This window comes from Phoenix dactylifera, chromosome 12, assembly GCF_009389715.1.
Source record: "Phoenix dactylifera cultivar Barhee BC4 chromosome 12, palm_55x_up_171113_PBpolish2nd_filt_p, whole genome shotgun sequence".
In the NCBI taxonomy this organism is placed as follows: Eukaryota; Viridiplantae; Streptophyta; class Magnoliopsida; order Arecales; family Arecaceae; genus Phoenix; species Phoenix dactylifera.
The window spans coordinates 5,956,060-5,975,596 of NC_052403.1; the positions used below are offsets into that span (position 1 = coordinate 5,956,060).

General features: G+C 37.1%; 1 protein-coding gene and 1 pseudogene across 2 annotated transcripts; both read right to left on the reverse strand.

The window, feature by feature from the left end:
* Positions 1 to 211: 211 nt before the first annotated feature.
* On the reverse strand, positions 212 to 7,008 carry LOC120112729 (annotated as a pseudogene).
* A 529-nt stretch (positions 7,009 to 7,537) lies between these two features.
* LOC120112728 (protein IQ-DOMAIN 1-like) lies at positions 7,538 to 12,113 on the reverse strand. Of its 2 annotated transcripts, none has more exons than XM_039132429.1 (6): positions 11,985 to 12,113; positions 11,676 to 11,774; positions 11,254 to 11,583; positions 9,515 to 9,736; positions 8,821 to 8,940; positions 7,538 to 8,681 (listed from the first exon to the last, which is right to left on the reverse strand). In XM_039132429.1, exons 2-6 carry the CDS (start codon positions 11,748 to 11,750, stop codon positions 7,950 to 7,952), a joined length of 1,479 nt encoding a protein of 492 aa, XP_038988357.1. In that variant the 5' UTR covers positions 11,751 to 11,774; positions 11,985 to 12,113; the 3' UTR covers positions 7,538 to 7,949. The 2 variants fall into 2 exon arrangements, with proteins under 2 accessions (XP_038988357.1, XP_038988356.1); XM_039132428.1 differs by having other exon boundaries at positions 11,676 to 11,783; positions 11,985 to 12,108.
* Between the last annotated feature and the right edge of the window lie 7,424 nt (positions 12,114 to 19,537).

Here is a 19,537-nt window from a genome sequence, read left to right on the forward strand (position 1 = left end):
GTCCTGGAAACAGTCTGGTACTCCATGGCCTACTCGGTAGCATCCTGGATGCTGGACAGTTCGCACCTTGCAACATCGAAGAGTTAATAGAAAATCCTAGTGGAAACCTGTATTTCAGCACCAAAACACAGAGACCTATATACGTTGCAATGCACAAAGAACCATGATTTTCTGATAGACGCGTGAGTGGTATCTCTAATAACCATAAGTCAACCACAAATAGCCATATAGAGAATTAGCAAGCTTGAATCAATATAATACAGCTCGTAGTTACAGATCACAATGCACATAATTGTCATTTGTTCTCATCGTTCGCAACAGACGCATTTGTGGCACAGCATGGAAGCAGGATGCAGAAAGAAGTCCTGCTTTTCCAATACATGGCCTGAAATCTCACTCGATATGCTGCTAATCTCAACCCAACCATAATCATCACACACTTAAAGCAAGAGAAACCTTTGGGAGGACATGAGTTATGAATGCAGTTCAGGTACAAGCTCGGTCAATGCATTTTATGATGATTCACTTCCATGTTGGATATCTGCTGGTGCCTTGACTTTGAAGAGCCCCATGTGATAACCTTTGCAACTAAATGCTCACGATTCCACAGAACTCTCCTCATCTGATGATGACTCATCATCTTCTGACCCCTCTTCTATAGTTGGGGACCGTAGAATTGGAGGGGGACTCATTACAGGAGCGGCTGGGACAGTTGCAAGGAAGCTCAAGGCCACAACCACATCAGCAATTAATGGACGAACAGAAGCCTCTTCCTGAAGACACATTGCAGCAACAGCAACTGCTTGGTTTAGAGCTTTCAGCGGGTAGTCATTTTGAAGAAGTGGATCAACTAGCTCTGGAAACCTCTTCTGCTCCCTGAACATGGGCATTGCCTGTTGAAATGAAAAATGAGGGATTACGGAAAGGAAATATGATAACTAGATGAAATGTGTACCAACATACGGAAATGGTCACAAGAGTTTCTTAAAGGGTTCATAATTTCATACCCAAGCGACAAGATTCTGTTCGTGTATTGGTTTGGTAGTGTCTATGACTCTTCTCCCTGTGATTAGCTCAAGCAGAACAACTCCAAAACTGTATACATCTGACTTCAAAGTAAGATGGCCTGTTCTCGCATACTCAGGTGCACAGTAGCCATATGTGCCCATCACCCTTGAGGAGACATATACTTTGTCCCCAGTAGGACCAAGCTTTGCAAGCCCAAAGTCCGAGAGTTTTGGGGTAAAATTTTCATCAAGTAGAATATTAGATGGCTTGAGATCACGGTAGATTACAGGTGGGTTGGCTTTATCATGCAAATACTCCAGGCCTTGAGCAGCACCATAAGCTATTTTCATTCTAGTATACCAGCTTAAATGTTTCTGATTGGGCGGTAAATCTGTGAAAATAAAGCCATGCATTGCTCACTAACTGAAGCACAAGTCTGAAGCAATAAATTCAAAAATACTGCCTTCAAAATTGATCAATAAGTCAAAAGGAAGTTTATATGTTCAAACCCTAGAAATAGGTCAACTTTAAATGCTAGTGCATGTGAAGAAAGACTTCAAAAGAATCAAAGTAGTCTAGTCAGGTACATGGTTGACAAAAGAAAGCAAATGACTCAAATGAATTTAACTATCGTACCAAGTAAATGGTCTTCTAAAGGACCCAAAGGCATATACTCGTAAACTAAAAGTCTTTGATCACCATCTGCACAATATCCAATAAGTTTGACCAGATTTTGATGATGAAGGAGACTTAGCATTAAAACTTCAACAGTAAATTCTTTGTTGCCTTGCAAGCCATTCCTGTCTAATTGTTTAACAGCCACAATCTGACCAGAACAGAATGACATTAGTAGAATATCTATATTCCCGACAGATTGAGGTCTCTTAGAAGTATAAAAACCAAAAAAAGAAAAAGAAAAGAAAAACCATAGTACAGGTTTCATTTACCTCACCACCTTCAAGGCAACCCTTATAAACTCTGCCAAACCCTCCTTCACCTAAAAGACATTCAGGTCTGAAATTCTTGGTAGCTGTAGCAAGCTCACGGAATGTGAATATTCCTGCTGCAATATTTCCATTGCCAACATCTTTCTGACTTGTTTCAGCTGAAGCCTGCTGTGCGGCAAGTTCTGCATGGGAAGTGTTAGACCACTAGCCACCCTTTCATGAGATGTAGAAAATGGTTAATTGTATAAATAAGAACAAAAATAGATTATATGAGTTAATGTTGAAGTTCTGGTTTTGCAGCTTGCTTTAAATTGAGTTAAAAGAAATTACCCTTACCATTAAATATACATGTAACAATACCATTCATCTTTAAAGAAAAAGGTATCTTTTGCCTTTTGCGAGAAAATATGCAACTAATCAGATAGATTGTTCAAATTGCTTAAAATAATACTCTAGTAGTATAAATAATAGCAAAAATAAAGATCGATGAAAAAATATAAGGGTTGATTGACTTTCTGTGAGCTTTAATTAATAGCTAACCATAAGATTTTGCATAGAATAAGGTAATGGAGAAACAAATAGGAGACCTGTTTCTTATAAACTCATTTATTTAGATTTTAAAATCGGTTAGTTTTTTCCAAAACAAGAATATTGAAAAGCAATTAAACAAGCATTTTATTGAAACATGTTTATTTTTTATTGACTTGCACAGATCTTAACAACACTTGAGAACAAACAGCCTATAATCTATATATATTTCTATTACACAAAAACACATGCAGATAAAATAGTCATAAGCTAATAGATTTTCCACATAACCTACTCTCTTACATTATACTAATGAGAAGCACATTACAATGCATATTGCAGTTTATAGGCCATTTGTTGCTTATATTTATGGACTTCTAGTGTTTGATCAATAGCATTCTTACTCAGACAGAGCACAATCTTACTATAAATTGGAGAGGTTTGAGAAGAGAAAAGATGAGGAAGAATTGAGAAAAAAAAAGAGAAATCTGGATAGAGACACCAAGATAAAAGATAAAGAGGAACAAGAAACATAAAGATGTCACTGTTCCAATTTCCAATAGCAGCCTAGTTTTGTCAATAATGCCCATGTATTTCAAAATGTATTTATCATGATAGGGCCAGGCCATAAGTATGAAATTAAACTGGGGTCATATTCATCACTTGAATTGCAAGAGTCTGAAATAACTCTTTGAATAAAATGGCTAATAAAATTTTGTCGTTCTCATGCTTTCCTCAAGCTGCAGATTAGGCGTCAGGCAGTCATCAAATATTATAAAAAGCTGCACAGAAATGTTTAGCTTTTAATATTTTAACATCAGAGATCTAAGATATTAGGTCCATCACTTGTTATACAAGACAGAAATCCTTAATTTTACTAGGACAAAGTCAAACAACACTAAAGACAGTGACAGCAGAATGCATGCAAATCAAAGAGGCACTATTGCATTGTCTAGAACCTCAAAACTGCCTACCATGGGTGAAGCTTAGAATCATGAAACTAAGGCACCTAAATAGCAGTTAGTGATGTAGACTTAGTCTATATCTGCTTGTAACAATGGCAGACACTTAACATATCAGATTGGAAGTGATTATGATTGGGGTCATATCCAAATGATTATACATGAGACAGTACTGCCTTGAGCACTACCTGAATTGCAAATTTGCATCTTAAAAATAGTTTCTGTAAGTTTTGAGCATGTACTGCAGCAGTGATTTGAAAGTATAAATGCCAGATTTAAATGGGTAATGATAATCAATCGTGCTTAGGAAATATATTGCAGTATCAAATACCTATCTCTGATGCCCATCGCCTTCTCCAACACTAGTGGATTATAGATTAAATTTTTGTCTTATTTTGAATTCTTCTCCATGCAGTAGCTGTATTTTCCTCAAAATCTATGCTAAATAAATTTACAATTTTAAGGCTAAAAGCACCATAAGCCCAAAGTGCACTGTAAAAATAACCATTATAAGTTGTACCATCACTCTGTGAAATCATGAGACAGAACGAAACAGGGTTTAAATTCAGATGCCTATCCTGCTTATAGTCGCCCCAATTTTGCTTGAAAGTCAATGCGCTACAAGGTTTGCCATCTTTCCATCAAGATATCAGTTGAAACTGGACAGTAGACAATATATCTTTTAATGGGTTATATTGCAAAAGACAACCATGTAGCGATCCTTTTTCTTTCTAAAAGAAAAAAAAAAATTACTCTATCCCCAAAAATAAAATACTATTTACATTAACCACCAATATGTACATACAGAAGACAAACAGAAGGATAGCCGTCGACGTAGGATGGTGAGTTTAGGTTGTGTTCCTTCTAAAGTATCCCAGAGATCATGTGATTAGCATCACGGTGTTTTTAGTTGCAGGAAAAGTTAAGAGGATGCAGTCACCTTGACTCACCTAGCTCTGGATTTTCTGCCCCAGCCTCATCCAATCATCTGCTTGGGTTCACTTAGATAACACCTATTGCAGAAAATTTTGAGCAGTATGTATTTTACATGTGTAAACCATCTCTGGCAGTCAAAAGCCCTTCTAAAGTTTCCAAGGTTTGGTCCGGATTTCTTATGAATATAAACCCCTCGGAACAAAAACATGGACATGATAACATTTCCTTCATCTGACAACATTTGCTTCAAATGCTTGTGGAAAACTTCATGGCAGAAAAGCCTGCTCCTGACCAAGCGAGAGCTTGAGTCTGCACCCTCATGAGTCGCAATTAATTGAAACTTTCCACTTACAAAGTTAAAGGGGTCATATATGCATATTTAAAACCGCCTCATATTTACCTCCTTTTTCAAAACTTGTCATTTGGTACGGTTCCTTCCACATTGCCAACACACAGAAGAAAGGTATCTTGATGAATGGACATTTAATCTCATGCATTAAAGGGACTAAAAGTTTTGTGCTTTAGAATGTTTTATTGTTTGTAATTTGCTCTACTGCTCCACTTACAGGATGAAAAGGCAGTGAAAGGTATATTAATGAATGACAAGTAAACATTGATCACATGAAATTCGAGTAAAAGCATAAAACAAATATATAAACCCAAAGATACCGACCTTAGCTGAGCTGGTATAGTGGAGGACTTCAGTTGGTGCTTTAATATACAAACCCAATATCTCCATTTATCAATCTTATGGTAGAATACAGAATAAATTCGATAAACTAACATCAACAGGATTATGCTTTGATCAAAGATGACGAAAGAGTATCTCACCAGGATTTTTAGTCAAGCCACTGCCCTTAACAGAACCTGACGCCTCCTTCCTTGAGCCCTGCTCCCTCTTCCTATCGCCAAATGAAAAACAAGGGAAGCAGCTCATCTCTCGTAACACTGCTTAGATAACCAGATTCAGAAATTCCTACCAGATATCAAGCACAACCACCAAACCTGCAAGTGGTCACCAAATAGGTAGAAATCCCAAACCAGGGTCCAAAATTTCATCGAAAGAACTCAAAACACTTGACAGCTACAGGAGAATCAAATAGATCCAATCTTTGATTTCTCTCGAAAAGATCAATCTTCTTCCCCACGAAAACAGGGATCAAGTGAAGCCGCCCAAGTCTACGAAATCCTCAAAAGATGCAAACTTTCAACAACCATTGCGAGAATCGATCGAACCCAGATCCCAAAAGGATCCAACCAGACTTCAAAAAAAAGAAAAAAAGAAAGAGCACAAACCCGGGCCTCAGAACTCTCTAAGCTACAAAATTTTCACCGCATAACCCCAAGAGAGATCAAACCCAGATAACAAAAGACCCCCAAAAGAGTCGAAAGACCTTTCGGGGCGATCGGATTCCCCATGCTGGGAAGGGGTGCCGGCCGTCCGCTCAAATGAGAGGTATTTGTGCGCCAGGGGTGGACCAACAGAAGGAAAAATGAAGAAAGGGGGGTTTTTTTTTTTTGAACGGGGTTGGGGTCGGTCAGGGCAGCACCGGTGGCGCCTCCGGAAGAGGAGGAGGGGATTTGCGGCCATATTTGAAGCCGCGCGAGAAGGGCCAGACGTGGATCCAAATTCGCGGGAGAAGCGGGGCTAAGGGAGAGAGAGAGCTGGAACAGGGGAAGTATCGAAGTCGATGTCGTTGGGATTTTTGGTTTAAAAAGGGAAAACAGGAGAAGCGAAAACAGCGACAGAGAGCGAGGCGGGGTCAACACCGTTTGCTTGCTCCGCCGGAACCATTTAAACGGAATGATTATTTTTTTCCAAATTTTCTACCAGCCAAACTAGACAATTAATTATCCTCCCAAATTTAGTGCATCCTAACAAAAAGAGGAGGTCATTTCATGAGAGTTTTTGATGTCCTCTACCTGAGGAGCTATTGTTGTCAATGCCTCAATGGCCTATCAATGCACATAAAAAGTTCTTCAAGTCTGACCCTTGGTGATAAATTTATAACAACTCTAAAAAAATGCACGTATCTATTAAATTATACAGAATCATGCATCAATGAGAAAAATGCACCAAGATTTCATGAGGAACATACCATAGAATGTACACATGCTTTGACCAAGCTACACTGCTACTTAATGATCAATATGTTATATAGAACAATTATCACATGAGATTGCTACTTATTCAGCATGTCAGCAAAGGCCTATCAGCTATTCGTTTATATTTTATATGATCTGCAATTCCCAGAAAATCCAACATACCATAAACAAAACAACAAAATCATATAAAATCTAATAACGATAAAAGAAAACCATAAACAAGAGAAAATCCAACGTACCATTAAAGTTACAAGAAATCCTTGTAACTATTAACAAACGAGATGCTGCGTCTAGAGATATTTGTATCCAATTACATGAACAAATGAAGATAACTATGACGTCTTACTACCTTTCTTTTTCTTCCAAAATATCCCTCCACCGTCCCCCCGCGGAGGCTCCGGCTCCGGCTCAGATCCCGAGATGGAAACGGCCGCCGCTCGAGCTCTTCTTGCCTGCCGAGACCGGGCCTCGGCCCAAAGAAGGTTGTGATCCACTCCTTCTAGATTACCCTTGTCGACCTCTTCCACATCCGCCTTGCCACCGCGGACACCAGCGGCGCCACCGAGGCCAGGATCTTCGCCATCGCCGCCGCGGCTTCCCTCCCCTGCTCCTCATCTTCCTCTCCGCCGTCACCTTCTTCTTGGAGGCCGGCGTCTGCGACCTGACCTGAATCTTCTCCGGATCAGGCGGTGGGCCGCCCCGGAGAACGCGCCGCCAGGACAGGAGGACGCAGGGGGACGGCGATGACGACGCAATTGACGCCACCGCAGCCATTGGCGGAGAGGAAGCAGCCGATGGGGTGGGGAAAGATAGGAGCGGTTCGCCGTCGGCGGGGGACGATGCTCTGTTTGGCATCAGCTTTTTTTTCCGTTCTATTTTTGGAAGCATGTATGGTTATTCCATTTCAATTTTCAAATTCTGGTTGAAGCTCGAGTTTTCAATGACATTATTATAATCGACACGGTTAAATTTCGCAGATATCTTTCGCGTTGATCTACAAATCTCCAAATGTTACAGACTCGACAAAGACTATGCTGCTGCTCTGATCCATGACTAGCTAAATACTATTAACTTAATATAATGCACTGTTGCTTCATACTACCATCTCTTACAAACCATTGAGAAATCTAAGGGATACATATAATAACAAACATCTCCTGTCCGTAAATCTAAGGCACTTATTCGTTCAACAACCAATGTCAAACAAGGCACCTCACAACCTTGCACATCCTGTGATCAAACGCCAATCACTCCTCGTTTGTCCAGAAACACACACAAAACAAACCCAAAGAAGCAAAGGCTGGAAACGAAGTTCATAGCTACAACCCATGAACCCAACCCTTTCAAAGTAGGCTCTCACCGAAGAACAGACCCACACTAATTAAATTAATGGTGTAATGAGTAAACTGGCTGTACCAGTAGTCTCCTCCATGCCTTCCCGTATGCGTGCTGGTTGAACAGGCTACCTGGTTGCTCCATTGCTCATATCCTGCTCGGAGCCAACACCTACATCCTTCAATGGGGCAATGTTCACCTTCGGAGGACCGGAGTGGCGTCTCGCAGCTCCTGGGGACGACACACCATGCTTATCTGTCTCTGCGAAAGACAAGCGCTTCATTGCCGAACTCGTGGATCGCTTCTCTGATGTCTCGACGCTATCACTCAATGCTGATGGGCTCTGGAAACGGGATTTTGCCCTCGCCGATTCTGTGGATGCCATGTAGCTAGGAACGGCTGGAGTACTTACCAGGCTCGCGTCGTCTCTTGTTGATGGCCCCGGAACACTCTGCCTTCTGGGTGCCCGCTCTGAGTGCGAACTGTGCGTGCTCCTCGAGTCATCCTCTATGTGTCGCCAGCCATTCTTTGGGCTCACCGATTTCAACTTCCCTGCCGCTGACGATGCCTTGGATGGGGGAGTTGAGGGCGGCTGGCGGCTGGCGGAGCGGCTTGGTTTCCGCGGTGGGGGCGGGCTTCGCTCCAAGACGCTGTTTCGAGGACCATGGGCGCTGTTTAAATCCCCTGCGATGCTGCGGCCGGCACTCTTCGCTGAGGCATGGTCGTTCAGATCTTTTTCCGACGTGCCGCGGTTCTCCCATGGCCTCGCTGCCATCCGGCGCTCCAACCAGCTCCAGCCCCACTGCGGATTGTGGGGGTCTGTGAATGTTGGAGCCACCGATCGTGATGAGCTCTTCCACTGTTCCAGGCCAAATTTAAGAATTAAAATACTTGCCATTACATACCTCAAAACTACGTTAACTTGTGAAGCCAACTGAATCCAAGAATAAATATGAGAAGTGACACCAAAGCAAGTGAAGGAACCAAATAATAGGTACCTGATGAGAATATGCATAAGCAAGTGTCCTTTCTCTTCTGATAGCAGCTTCTTGCTTGTTTAATAAACTTGCTTCAAGTTGCTCTTTGGACTGAAGACTGTCATCCCATTCCTCTCCCAACTGTCACAAAACTAAGATTAGTATCCTAAAGATGACTAAACCAATCTGTTAGTGCTTTGGGAAAAATGAGCAGTCTAAATCGAGCAATATAAGAAAGCTGCTAGAGAAATGTCGACCCCTTAAAAAAAATATGTGTAAGGTAGCAAATATTAAGCTAATGCATGTATTCTTTTCTGGTCTTTCAGAACAGTAAAAGCAAATGATATTAGATCTCAAGCTTTGCTAAATTTGAATACAAAATTATAAAAATTAGTAGAATGGCAAAATTGCTTATGTTAAACTCACACAATTGGTCCATGTGGCAAAGGAGTTACAATGCTGGTAACAGATAGATGAGACCTGTCAATTAATTTCATACTACATTTTATTAGCCACAATGGTAACATGTCATTATTTGTTCATTCATACACGGCTCTTTCCTAATTTTGCCACATATTTATTTCAAAAATCAACAAAAAATCCATTATGCCCATCTTATAATTATTTGTATTGCAATAGCCTGATTACTATCCATGTATTCTGATCAAAATATAGAAATCAAGCAAAACTTCTTGCAAGGTTTCATGGAATATACCTTTGATCTTTCAAGTTCCTTTTCACGTTTGAGTTGCAGCTGCCTCTGAAGAGCCAGATTTTCCTCTATCATTCTGATTCTCCTTGAACGGATCTGTGATTGCACTCTTGCCCATGTCTGCATGCGATATAAAGTGTTCGTGGTTCGACGCTTGACAGCATTTCCTTCAACCATTGACTTCAATCTAACGAATCCTCTCAAGGCTCGCAATCTTCTCCTTGCCTAAATACAAGGTTCCAAGAAAGAGAAAAATGAAAATCATAAGATCAACTATAGAAAATTAACATAAGAAAGTAAGAATAATGTCATAAGAGAAAAATAAGTGTAATGCTAACGGCAACGACTCTGTTGCACAAAATATTCTTTGTGCCACATGGCACAAAGATAATAGTGCAATTCATAGGCATTGGTATGATTCTTGTGTGTGTGTGGTCAAATTGTGACAAGTCACACTATCGTCATTTCAGCACAATGAAGCTTTGTGTGAAGACCAGACTCCAATAGCATTTGTCCAAAAATAATGGCAGTATGCTCAACATAAGATTTTTTTTCATTATATGCCTACTTTACTCCTTTCTAAATTACAAAATGTAATGTCATTGTTGGGCAATTAAGTTTTAGCTCTAAATGGTACATTTCATAAAAGTTAACCATCGTAGGTGATCTAACCATTTAGGTTTGTCTTCAAGAAGCAACCTAGCATGTTTGAGTTCTTCTTGTACACAAACACATACGAAGCTAGAAGCTAGGTTTTTAGCTTCTCCTAAGAGCACTTTCTTGATTATTCTTCTTCAAAAAGCCCTTCTCATATAATGTTACCAGATATTACTTTTCAGAAAGTACTTTTTTATTTTAAAAGTAATAAAGTACCTTTTATTTTAGAAGTAATAAAGTACTTTTTTAAAGCAACACTAAGTATGCCGTTGAACTGGTCATAAACTAGTTTCATCTGTTTCTTCTAAAAGCATAATGGCAAATAAATCATCAGTTACCCAAAGTTTACCATACAATTTCATAAGAAAAGAGTATACCCTTCCTACAGCCAGCAAGTTGTCTAATTATTAGAAGCCTTAAACCTTTTTTTCTAGATATTTACCCTCCAAAATTATAGTCTATAATAGATGCACAAAGCAAAACCTTTGCATGTTTTTCTGAGAAAACCAACCACTCTAAGAAGATTTGGTGAATCGGAAACAATAAAAAAAATCTCAATTTGTTTGTTTTCTTATGAAACATGCATATCAATATGCATGGATAGTACCTTTTTTTTCCACTTACAGTTACTATGTCAATAGGATTTGGACTTATACTTATTCCCACAGCAACAAAAAATATTCGTCGTATATGGGTTTTTCCTAGTATTTTTCTGTTGGTTTTACTGTTTTTCCAATAAACACATGGATGATAAATAGGCAAACCCCAGGTTATACTGCCATAAACATAAGACCTTCTTTTCTAATCTTCTATTGAGGAAGGATGGGAATTCTTTTCCTTTCCTTTTTCAAAATTTAAAGGCTAACCAAGTGAAGAAAAAAAAAATCTTATTGTTATGTTTTGATTACGATAAACACAAACTTCGCTTCCAATCAAGAAAAGTTTAAGTGAAAGATTCTATAGCATACACGGAAAATAGAAAGAAAAAGTTATGCTTTTTAATGCGAAAAACATGGAGGAAGCATTCAAGAACCGTGTCTGAAATCAAAAAAAACTATTATCTCTAAGTATATTAGTTCTCGTACCATGTACCCTCGGACAGCAGTCTGAATCTTTATCGCCGCAGTCTCTTCCCTTGAACGACCAGCAATCCTTGATGACGCAGTGAGGCGAGCAACCTCCGCAGCAGCTTGAGCTGCCACGACGGCAGCCTCCGCCGCAACAGCAGATGCCACCGCCACAGAGTAGGCATGATTGTTCTGTCCATCCTCCCCGTCCGGCCGTCTAGCCTCCACGGGTGGCGGAGGAGGAGGTGGCGGAAGTGCCGCCCGAGCAGAATTGTCGAAGGAGCCAGAGTCGAACCGATCAGAATCCGCGAATTTCCCACATCTCCAAATCCTCTTCCGTTTGAACTTCTGATTACAAGAAGAAAGGAGGCATTTTGATTAAATACCATCTAGCTTGAGACATTGGAGAAGCTAAAAGAAGAAGAAATCAAAATCCTAACCTTGTCTTTCTTTACTTTGGATTCAGCGGTGAAAATTTTCTTGATGGAAATATACCATTTCCCCTTCCTCCCCATCTTCTTCCTCCTATCCTCCTCCTTCTGTTAAACTTTGATTCAAACAACAAATAAATAATCATCAAAATCTCAACTTTTTTTCATACCCAAATTCGGCCATACCTCAAAAACGAAAAAAATCCCAAAAAATATATAGAAACAAATTTTATCTAAACCTTCACAAAAATCACATCCTCCCTACGAAAAAAAAAGAAAAAGGACGACAGAAACCTTCTCGCGACCCAAAGGTAATACCTGGCGGTGGTAGTGGCGGGGAGATCGCTGGACCTCTGGCGAGCTCAGGTCCTCTCTCTAAAACAACCCAAACAAACAGCGAGACGGCGACGACTAAATGGATTCCGCGGGTCAGATGAAACCAAGACCAAGAGATAAAAGCAATCTTTCTTCCTTTTGTCGGAGTGGAAGAGGGCTCTGACCCGGGCCCACGGGCGGGGTTGGAGTGGGGCAGAAGCAGGCAGGAGAAGAACCGCCGCACCGGTTCTCTCTTTCCCACCGGGGCCCACCGTAGGAGGTAGGCACGGAGGTGGGACCCAGCGCCCAAGAGGGCCGTCCGTTTGCCAACAGAACGGAGCTGCCCTCCCTCCATTTAAAGCACCCAGTTCTCTTCTCCGTCTCCCAAACGAAAAACCGCCCCATTTTTAGAGACGGAGGTTTTAAAGGCAGTAAAGTCGTTTAAGGGCCGTTCCCGGTGATTGTGTTTATTCTCAGCGCATCACTCCGAAAGCTATATTACTACGGCCCTGTTTGGACCCATTTTTAGAGACGGAGGTTTTAAAGGCAGTAAAGTCGTTTAAGGGCCGTTCCCGGTGATTGTGTTTATTCTCACCTCATTAGATATCCTACGATGCACGGTGAAATTACCAAACCTTCACTTCGCGGGTGCCAGTGTGCCACCCACGTGGCAAGAGGATCTCAACGGTCTGAACCGGTATACGACGGTTAACCACTTGAAAAGAAGCTGTGCTAGCGTCGTAGTTTGGCTGCGTAGGTTTTTTAAATTCTTACCCCGGATTGGAGTAAATGATGGCTTGAAAAATATCCTAAAGATAGGCAACGAAACAGCAGATTAAATAGCCCCTTGTGTTGCCAACCACTTTAAAAAAAAATATTTAGATGAGAGAAAAAGGGTTATTGGTGCTCTCTATCGTGAGGCATATGCTAGGTATGGAGTACACTCATCTGAAAGATGATTCGGTTATGGTGATCGAAGAGATTTGCGGACGACTTTTCGAGTCAGATAGATAATTTTTACTACGTGACATTCGTCGAATGGCACAGAATATGGCTTCTTCAAAGCAATGCATATGTATCAGAAAGCCAATACAGCTGCTGCTGACTGGGTGGCCTCCTACACGGCGCAACACTCTAAAAGTTTTCTTTAAATGGATCAGGCGGACATACCCTTCTCGCTTGGCTGTCTCTTATTTATATTTTTTTTATTTGTACTCAACTATATTTGATATGAGGAGCCACTGTACCATATATATATATATATATATATATATATATATTCATACCGTATGGTACATTTTCTATAAAAAAAATCATATTACTTTCGCTCATTGTAATAGACCCATAAAATAACTAATTTTATTTCGTACATAGATGGGTTAGTTTGCCACGGGGAGAGAGCGGCTTTCGGTGAATTGTTGGGCCTCCTAGCATCAGCGTCAACTCTTAACGTTGACGGCGCCGGATCCGTGAAACCATTCATGTCCAGGAGAGGGGGTACGGTAATTGTTGGGCCCACGGGAAGTGGGATAAATTCCCCGCCGTCGACTTGGTGGGGCCCATCAGCGTGAGCGTGGGGATCAGGGTTAGGAACTGGTGTACTCTTGACGAAACTTTCCCCGTGTCAAAAAGATAAGTTGAAGGGTTCGGCAACAAGACTTTTCCTTTTTCTAATTTGTTTTGTCCGACTACTTTTAAAAAGGAGCACTCCTTTATTCCTTTCCGAGAGACCTCATTGATGAGTTCATTTATTAAAATTTGTGCTATGTTTGTCAAAGATTTTCGTGTTACGTTCCTCTTTGGATAACATCGTGGCACTTTTCAAGTGGTCCACGTCTCAATGTGAAGCAGGGGCGGTGACGAAGAGTATGAGCTGTGTGGGGCCGAGCTGCCATCTGGCAGTTTGGAAAATGGAACGGTCGTGATCGAAGTATGAAAACGCGCTAAGAAGAGAAAACTGCCGGTCATCGAAAGATTTACCGGAAGACCAATGAAGTCTGCGGTAGACTAAAAATTTTTATTTTTTTTAACATAAATATCCTCTTAAATATCAAATTTTATATAAATATTTTTCTAAATTAATATTTACATGTATGCCTTCCTAAAATACTTATTTTACTATTCTATCCTTTTTTATTCTTATTTTTGCATATATACTCGTATCATCTAACGCCGATAAAAAATTAACGGTTTTAAATTAAAATAGCTATAATATTCTTAGTGGGTAGATGTGCAAAAAAAAATATGTATAAGACGATCACGATGATGAACAAAAAAATAATTTCAAAATTTTATTTTATTTTTATTTAAAATAAAAATGATTTTTATTAAGAATGTTAGAAAAACCGTTATATTAGAAGTATTTGTTAAAAAACAATATTTTATAAGAATACAAAAATAAATATAAATTTTTAGAAAAGTATTAATGAAAAAAACCCAAAATTTTAAGAGATTTTTGTTTTCTAAATTTTTTTGATGTATTTGTATTAGAGTAATGTGAAACGTCCTTCTAAATGGGGAAAAAAATCCTTTAGGAACATGTCACTTTGGTTTGTGACTTAGATAAGCTGTACCAAATTTGGATGTCCAAGGATTGAGACAGGCCCGAGAAATCCAATTGGCCGAAACGAAATGCAACAATTAATCAACCATGAATTCTTGGCAAAATATGATTTGATAACTGATGTGCAAAATATAAATGCATGTATAACTGCAAACCTTCTGATTGACCAGACTGACTTGCTGATTGACTGGAGTTAAGGATCTAGCCACCTAGGTTGACTTGGAAATATCAGGCTTGGATGCTTCTAACTGCAAACCTTGTGTATACTTAAGGAATCCTGCATAAAAAATCAAGCATTGAAGCATTCAATTATAAAATATTTTGAGACTTTTGGACTTGTATGGAAAATCACAAAAGAAGGTCTGAAAAACCATAGGAGGTTAATATGTAAATATGAGGAGGTTCGAGTGTGCTTAAAAATGCTAGGCATATAATATGATGGATTAGGTGTCATAATCCCTTCCACTTGTAGAGATTAATCGTTTCCAGTTCTCTTTCGCCCTGTCAATTCCATGACTTTATCTTTAGTGAAAGATGACCACCACTATTTCAATGCATGATGCAATGCATGACTATTTCTCAAATTACACTATTATAATGATTTATTTATTCCAACATAGAAGTGTTAGGGATTAAGAGAGTCATGATAATAAATTTGATATATATGTCGAAACCTATTTCGACCCAAAAACTTAAGTCATTAAATTTTAAGTCCAATCATCTATATCAATTCCTCTACCTATGACCGCTCCCCATTTATTAAATCTCATATATGAATCTTAATAATCTTCTCCTGAACATGTGATCATATTCAACTCTCTCTCTCTCTCTCTCTCTCATCCAATCCATTACTTTTCAATTAAGCTTACCATAGTGTGTTACTAAAGTCCAAGAGTCTTACTCTTCAAGAGTCACAATTTATAATACCCTTAGAGAGTCCTCTTCTAACAAATTTGCCTATTTTTGCACTCAAATCGGATGTCTTGCTCTATCAAGTCTGCTTGTCACACTTACTTGGTATACTACAGCTTACCATGACTCTACTTGCCAATTCTTTATAAGAGGCCCCAAAATTGTCATCTTTATAACTTCAAAAGTTGTCTAAGGTCATTAGATAATGGATATAATACTATTATTAAGTAGACACTGAATTGGAACTAAAGGGACTTGATATGGATGTTAGAACTCAAGCTGGCCAACAGTTTAAATTAACATTAAGTTCTGAACCTAATCAGTTATATCCCTCTTTCTACCTTCCATTAATTATTTCATGCGGCATTAAACTTCACACATAACACCATATCTCAACTTGTCAAACTAGTATAATTAGATATTATCTTATTGCTTTGAATTATAGATAATGTGCTAGTTTATTTTAAGGAGATTGATATGAAGCTAATATTTGATTTATTAACTAAAAACACATGCCAAAAAAAATGGTCCAGGATATCCTGCACCCATTATAAAAATTGTGATCTAAGAATCACCAAGCATGATGAAAGAGTCAATTGGTGTCTAGCATCCTACTGTGGACGGTTTATGATATCTTTTTGTTCATGTTTTTTTTTTCCATCATAACATAGCATTGTCCTTTGGTATCCATATCCAAAAGATCTTCCAGTGCAGCGGAATTTGGTATTATCACTAGATTGCAAGAGAAATAATGCTATGGAACACCATTGCATTTATTGTCCAAGTGCACTTAATTCCGAGAGAAAACAAACACATAAGGATTAATTCAGAGAGGATGGTGCTGTTAACATGGACCGAGGCAATCTTAACCACCACATAAGTGCAACATTGTATGGTGAAATCTAATCACATGTACCACGATAAGCCTATAATCAGCATCCATTAATCTATACTACAATGTTCCCTAGTCCACATAGACTATAGGCCGAATTCGCTTTGATACCATTTGTACCAATACAGAATTTCATCCAAAATATCTGGTCGAAAGGTATTATTTTGGTTCCTTAGTCCTGTATAAGTATCCAATATCTTCTCGGCGAATATCCGATGTGAAACTAAACACATGCCTGCATTGATCCTTACATTTTGTAAATGGCCGATACTCTGAGAAGCTTTTTGGATTGAAAAGAGGGAGTTGTCGGAAAGGCTCAAAGACTTAGTTATTTTTTAACTTCTTTATGTATTCATATGTATGTATCACCCATTGTAATAAAAAAAATAAAAAATAAAAAAGCGAAAGAAAGAAAGAAAAAAAAGAAAAAAAAAGAAGCTGAATATATCAGAGTAGGGCCCACAAAAACGCCCCAAAGAGAAAACAAACACAGGTGGGCTCGGCCCCAATCATTCTAATACATAGGTCTCATCACGGTCCCTTTCAAAGTCTCTTTAGTATTTAAAGCACGAATACTACTTGATCCACATCCATCCTAGGATAGATACGGGGTGGATAATATCCGAGTGTATCTATTATTCAACTTCCACCAACCAGTTTGGACTAAATGTGTCATCAGATTGGGCTTGGGATGATCTGAATATATAGTTATAATTTTTTGTTAGATTCAGATCCGAACTGGAATCCTAAAAACTTTTCAGAAATGGATCCATGGTAAAAATATATTTATGTAAATAGCTCTTAAGTTAATGATGAATTATTATATTTATTCAAAAAAAATTCACATTTTTAAAAAAAATATGCGATATATGGTATGATATATTATATTTTAATAGTTATTTTTATAAAAATTAATCTAATTTTTTTGATAAAAAATTAAAAAATAAATATGCCTTATTTTTTTCTGATATTTTTTTATCAAAACATTTAAAATATCAACAACTTCTCTAAATTCCAAAATTTGTATATAATTTTTTTATGAACATTCTAAAAATAGGTAATTCATGATTGTTTTTATTTATTCAGTAATTAATTAAAGAGAATTTATAGTAATTCATATATAATTGTTAATATTTTTATATTATAATTATTAAAATTTTAATATCTTATTATAAAATTGATCTAAATAGTGAATCGAATTCTTGGTGGGACTGGTCTGGAATCTAAATGCATGTTTAATATCTATTCCTTAAGTCTTTATATAGTTACATAATATAAACATCACATGAAATTTGAATGTATGTTTAATATCTATGTCTTAAGTCTTTATATAGTTACATAATATATACATCGCATACAATGCCAATCTAAATAGTGTAATCCATATTTTTAGAAACAACACAGTTAAATTCGGCTCAACTCAACTAAGCCTTAGATTTCAAATTAGTTGAGGTTGATTATATGAATCCTTTTACTTTATACTAGATTTTAGGCTGTATTTTTTAAAAAATATTAAGATATATAAAATATCACTAACTTCTATATATTCCAAAATATGAACATAATTTTTCAGCAAGCTTTTTTTAAAATAGTTAATTTATGATTTTTTTTCTTTTACAATTAAAAAGTAATGATGGTAGTTAATGTAGAAAATTTATAATATTTTGTAATATTATATATTTTACTTAATAATTTAAATTTGTAATATTTTAAATTATAAAATCAATCAAATCAATAAGCTGGATCTTTGGTTGGATTGGTCAGTACACATGTTTGATATTTACACCTTAAGCCCTTATCTAGTTACTTATACATCGCATGCATGCCAATCTAGATATTGTGCATCTTCACAAACAATACAATTGTTCTATTTTTTTTTTATTACCGTAAATCCATCTCAACATTCTCATATCACCTATACTTATTTTGTGAGCATGATATTTTTAATTGTCCAACATTTTATACTAAAAAGCATAGCTAGTTGTATAGCTATTCTACATATATTTTTTAAACTTGGTGATATCCTAATCACATGATATCCCAGTTGCACTTCTTTATTTTATTTAATCTACTTCATCTTATTGGTGACACCCTTCTTGATCTCCATTTTATGATCCTTAAGTTTCACTCCACATTCTCTATTTCATCTAACCTACTTTAGTCCTATTGATGATATCCTTTTTAGCTAGCTTTTCATGATCCTCAATTGTTACTCCATCTTCATCTCCATTTCTAATTTTACTAAACTACATTCTATATATTTTGTTTTGTCCTACTTAACTTAAAATTTTTGGATTCTAATACGTTCATTTATATTCTGACTTAACCTTAGTTTTATCCACTAACATCGTATCATTAAAATAACATACACCAATGAATATTCCCATGGATATGATTAGTAAGCTCCTCCAATAACTAGTGCAAAAATGTAAGAACTTATATCATTGTAATTGGAAAGTTATTAGTATTACTATCCGTATTTCTCATATGAATAATTACTCCATTGCATATGTCCTTAATCATATTGTATATCTAACGGAAAATTCTTTTTCTTTTAACATCTACTATAATACTTCTCTGAATATTTTATTATATACTTTTTCTAAGTCAATAAAAAATATATTAAGATTTTTTTATATATATATTTTTATTAATCTTTGAAAATATAACTTCTATAGTTGATGTTTTTGTACACGAAAGTAAATTGACCTTTTAATCTTTCGTATCATACTTTAACATGGAGTCAATTATTCTTTTCCAATGTCCCATAATATATTATATTAAGTTAATATCATCACAGTTAGAATAATTTTAAATATTATTTTTATTCCTATAAATTAACACTATAGTATTCTTTTTTTATTCATCAAATATTTTTTTAATATTTTATGAAACAAATTAATCAAGTTACTCCTACAATACTTAAATATTTCCAAACTTCAAAAAAAATTTATCAGCTTTAATTATTTTTTCTATTTTTTTTCATAATCTTATTTATCTTAAATATTTTAGTTGTACATATAAATTTAATATTTCTATTGGTCCATATTGTTTATAGCTCCCAAACTACAGGAGTCCAACCATAAAAATAGAAATGTAATTAATATCGGATATGTAATCTTTTTGTCTTTAGAATAAATATAGATATTATTAATATTGGTTTAATATTTCATTTATATCCCGGATTGC

Bases quoted from the DNA above. Each gene is read 5' to 3' on its own strand.
- LOC120112728 (XM_039132429.1), bottom strand. From the start codon at position 11,750: ATGGGGAGGAAGGGGAAATGGTATATTTCCATCAAGAAAATTTTCACC. The intron at 8,941-9,514 runs GTATATTCCATG...GTTTTGTGACAG, and splicing joins AGGAACTTGAAAGATCAAAG to TTGGGAGAGGAATGGGATGA. The intron at 8,682-8,820 runs GTACCTATTATT...GGCCTGGAACAG, and splicing joins CTTATGCATATTCTCATCAG to TGGAAGAGCTCATCACGATC.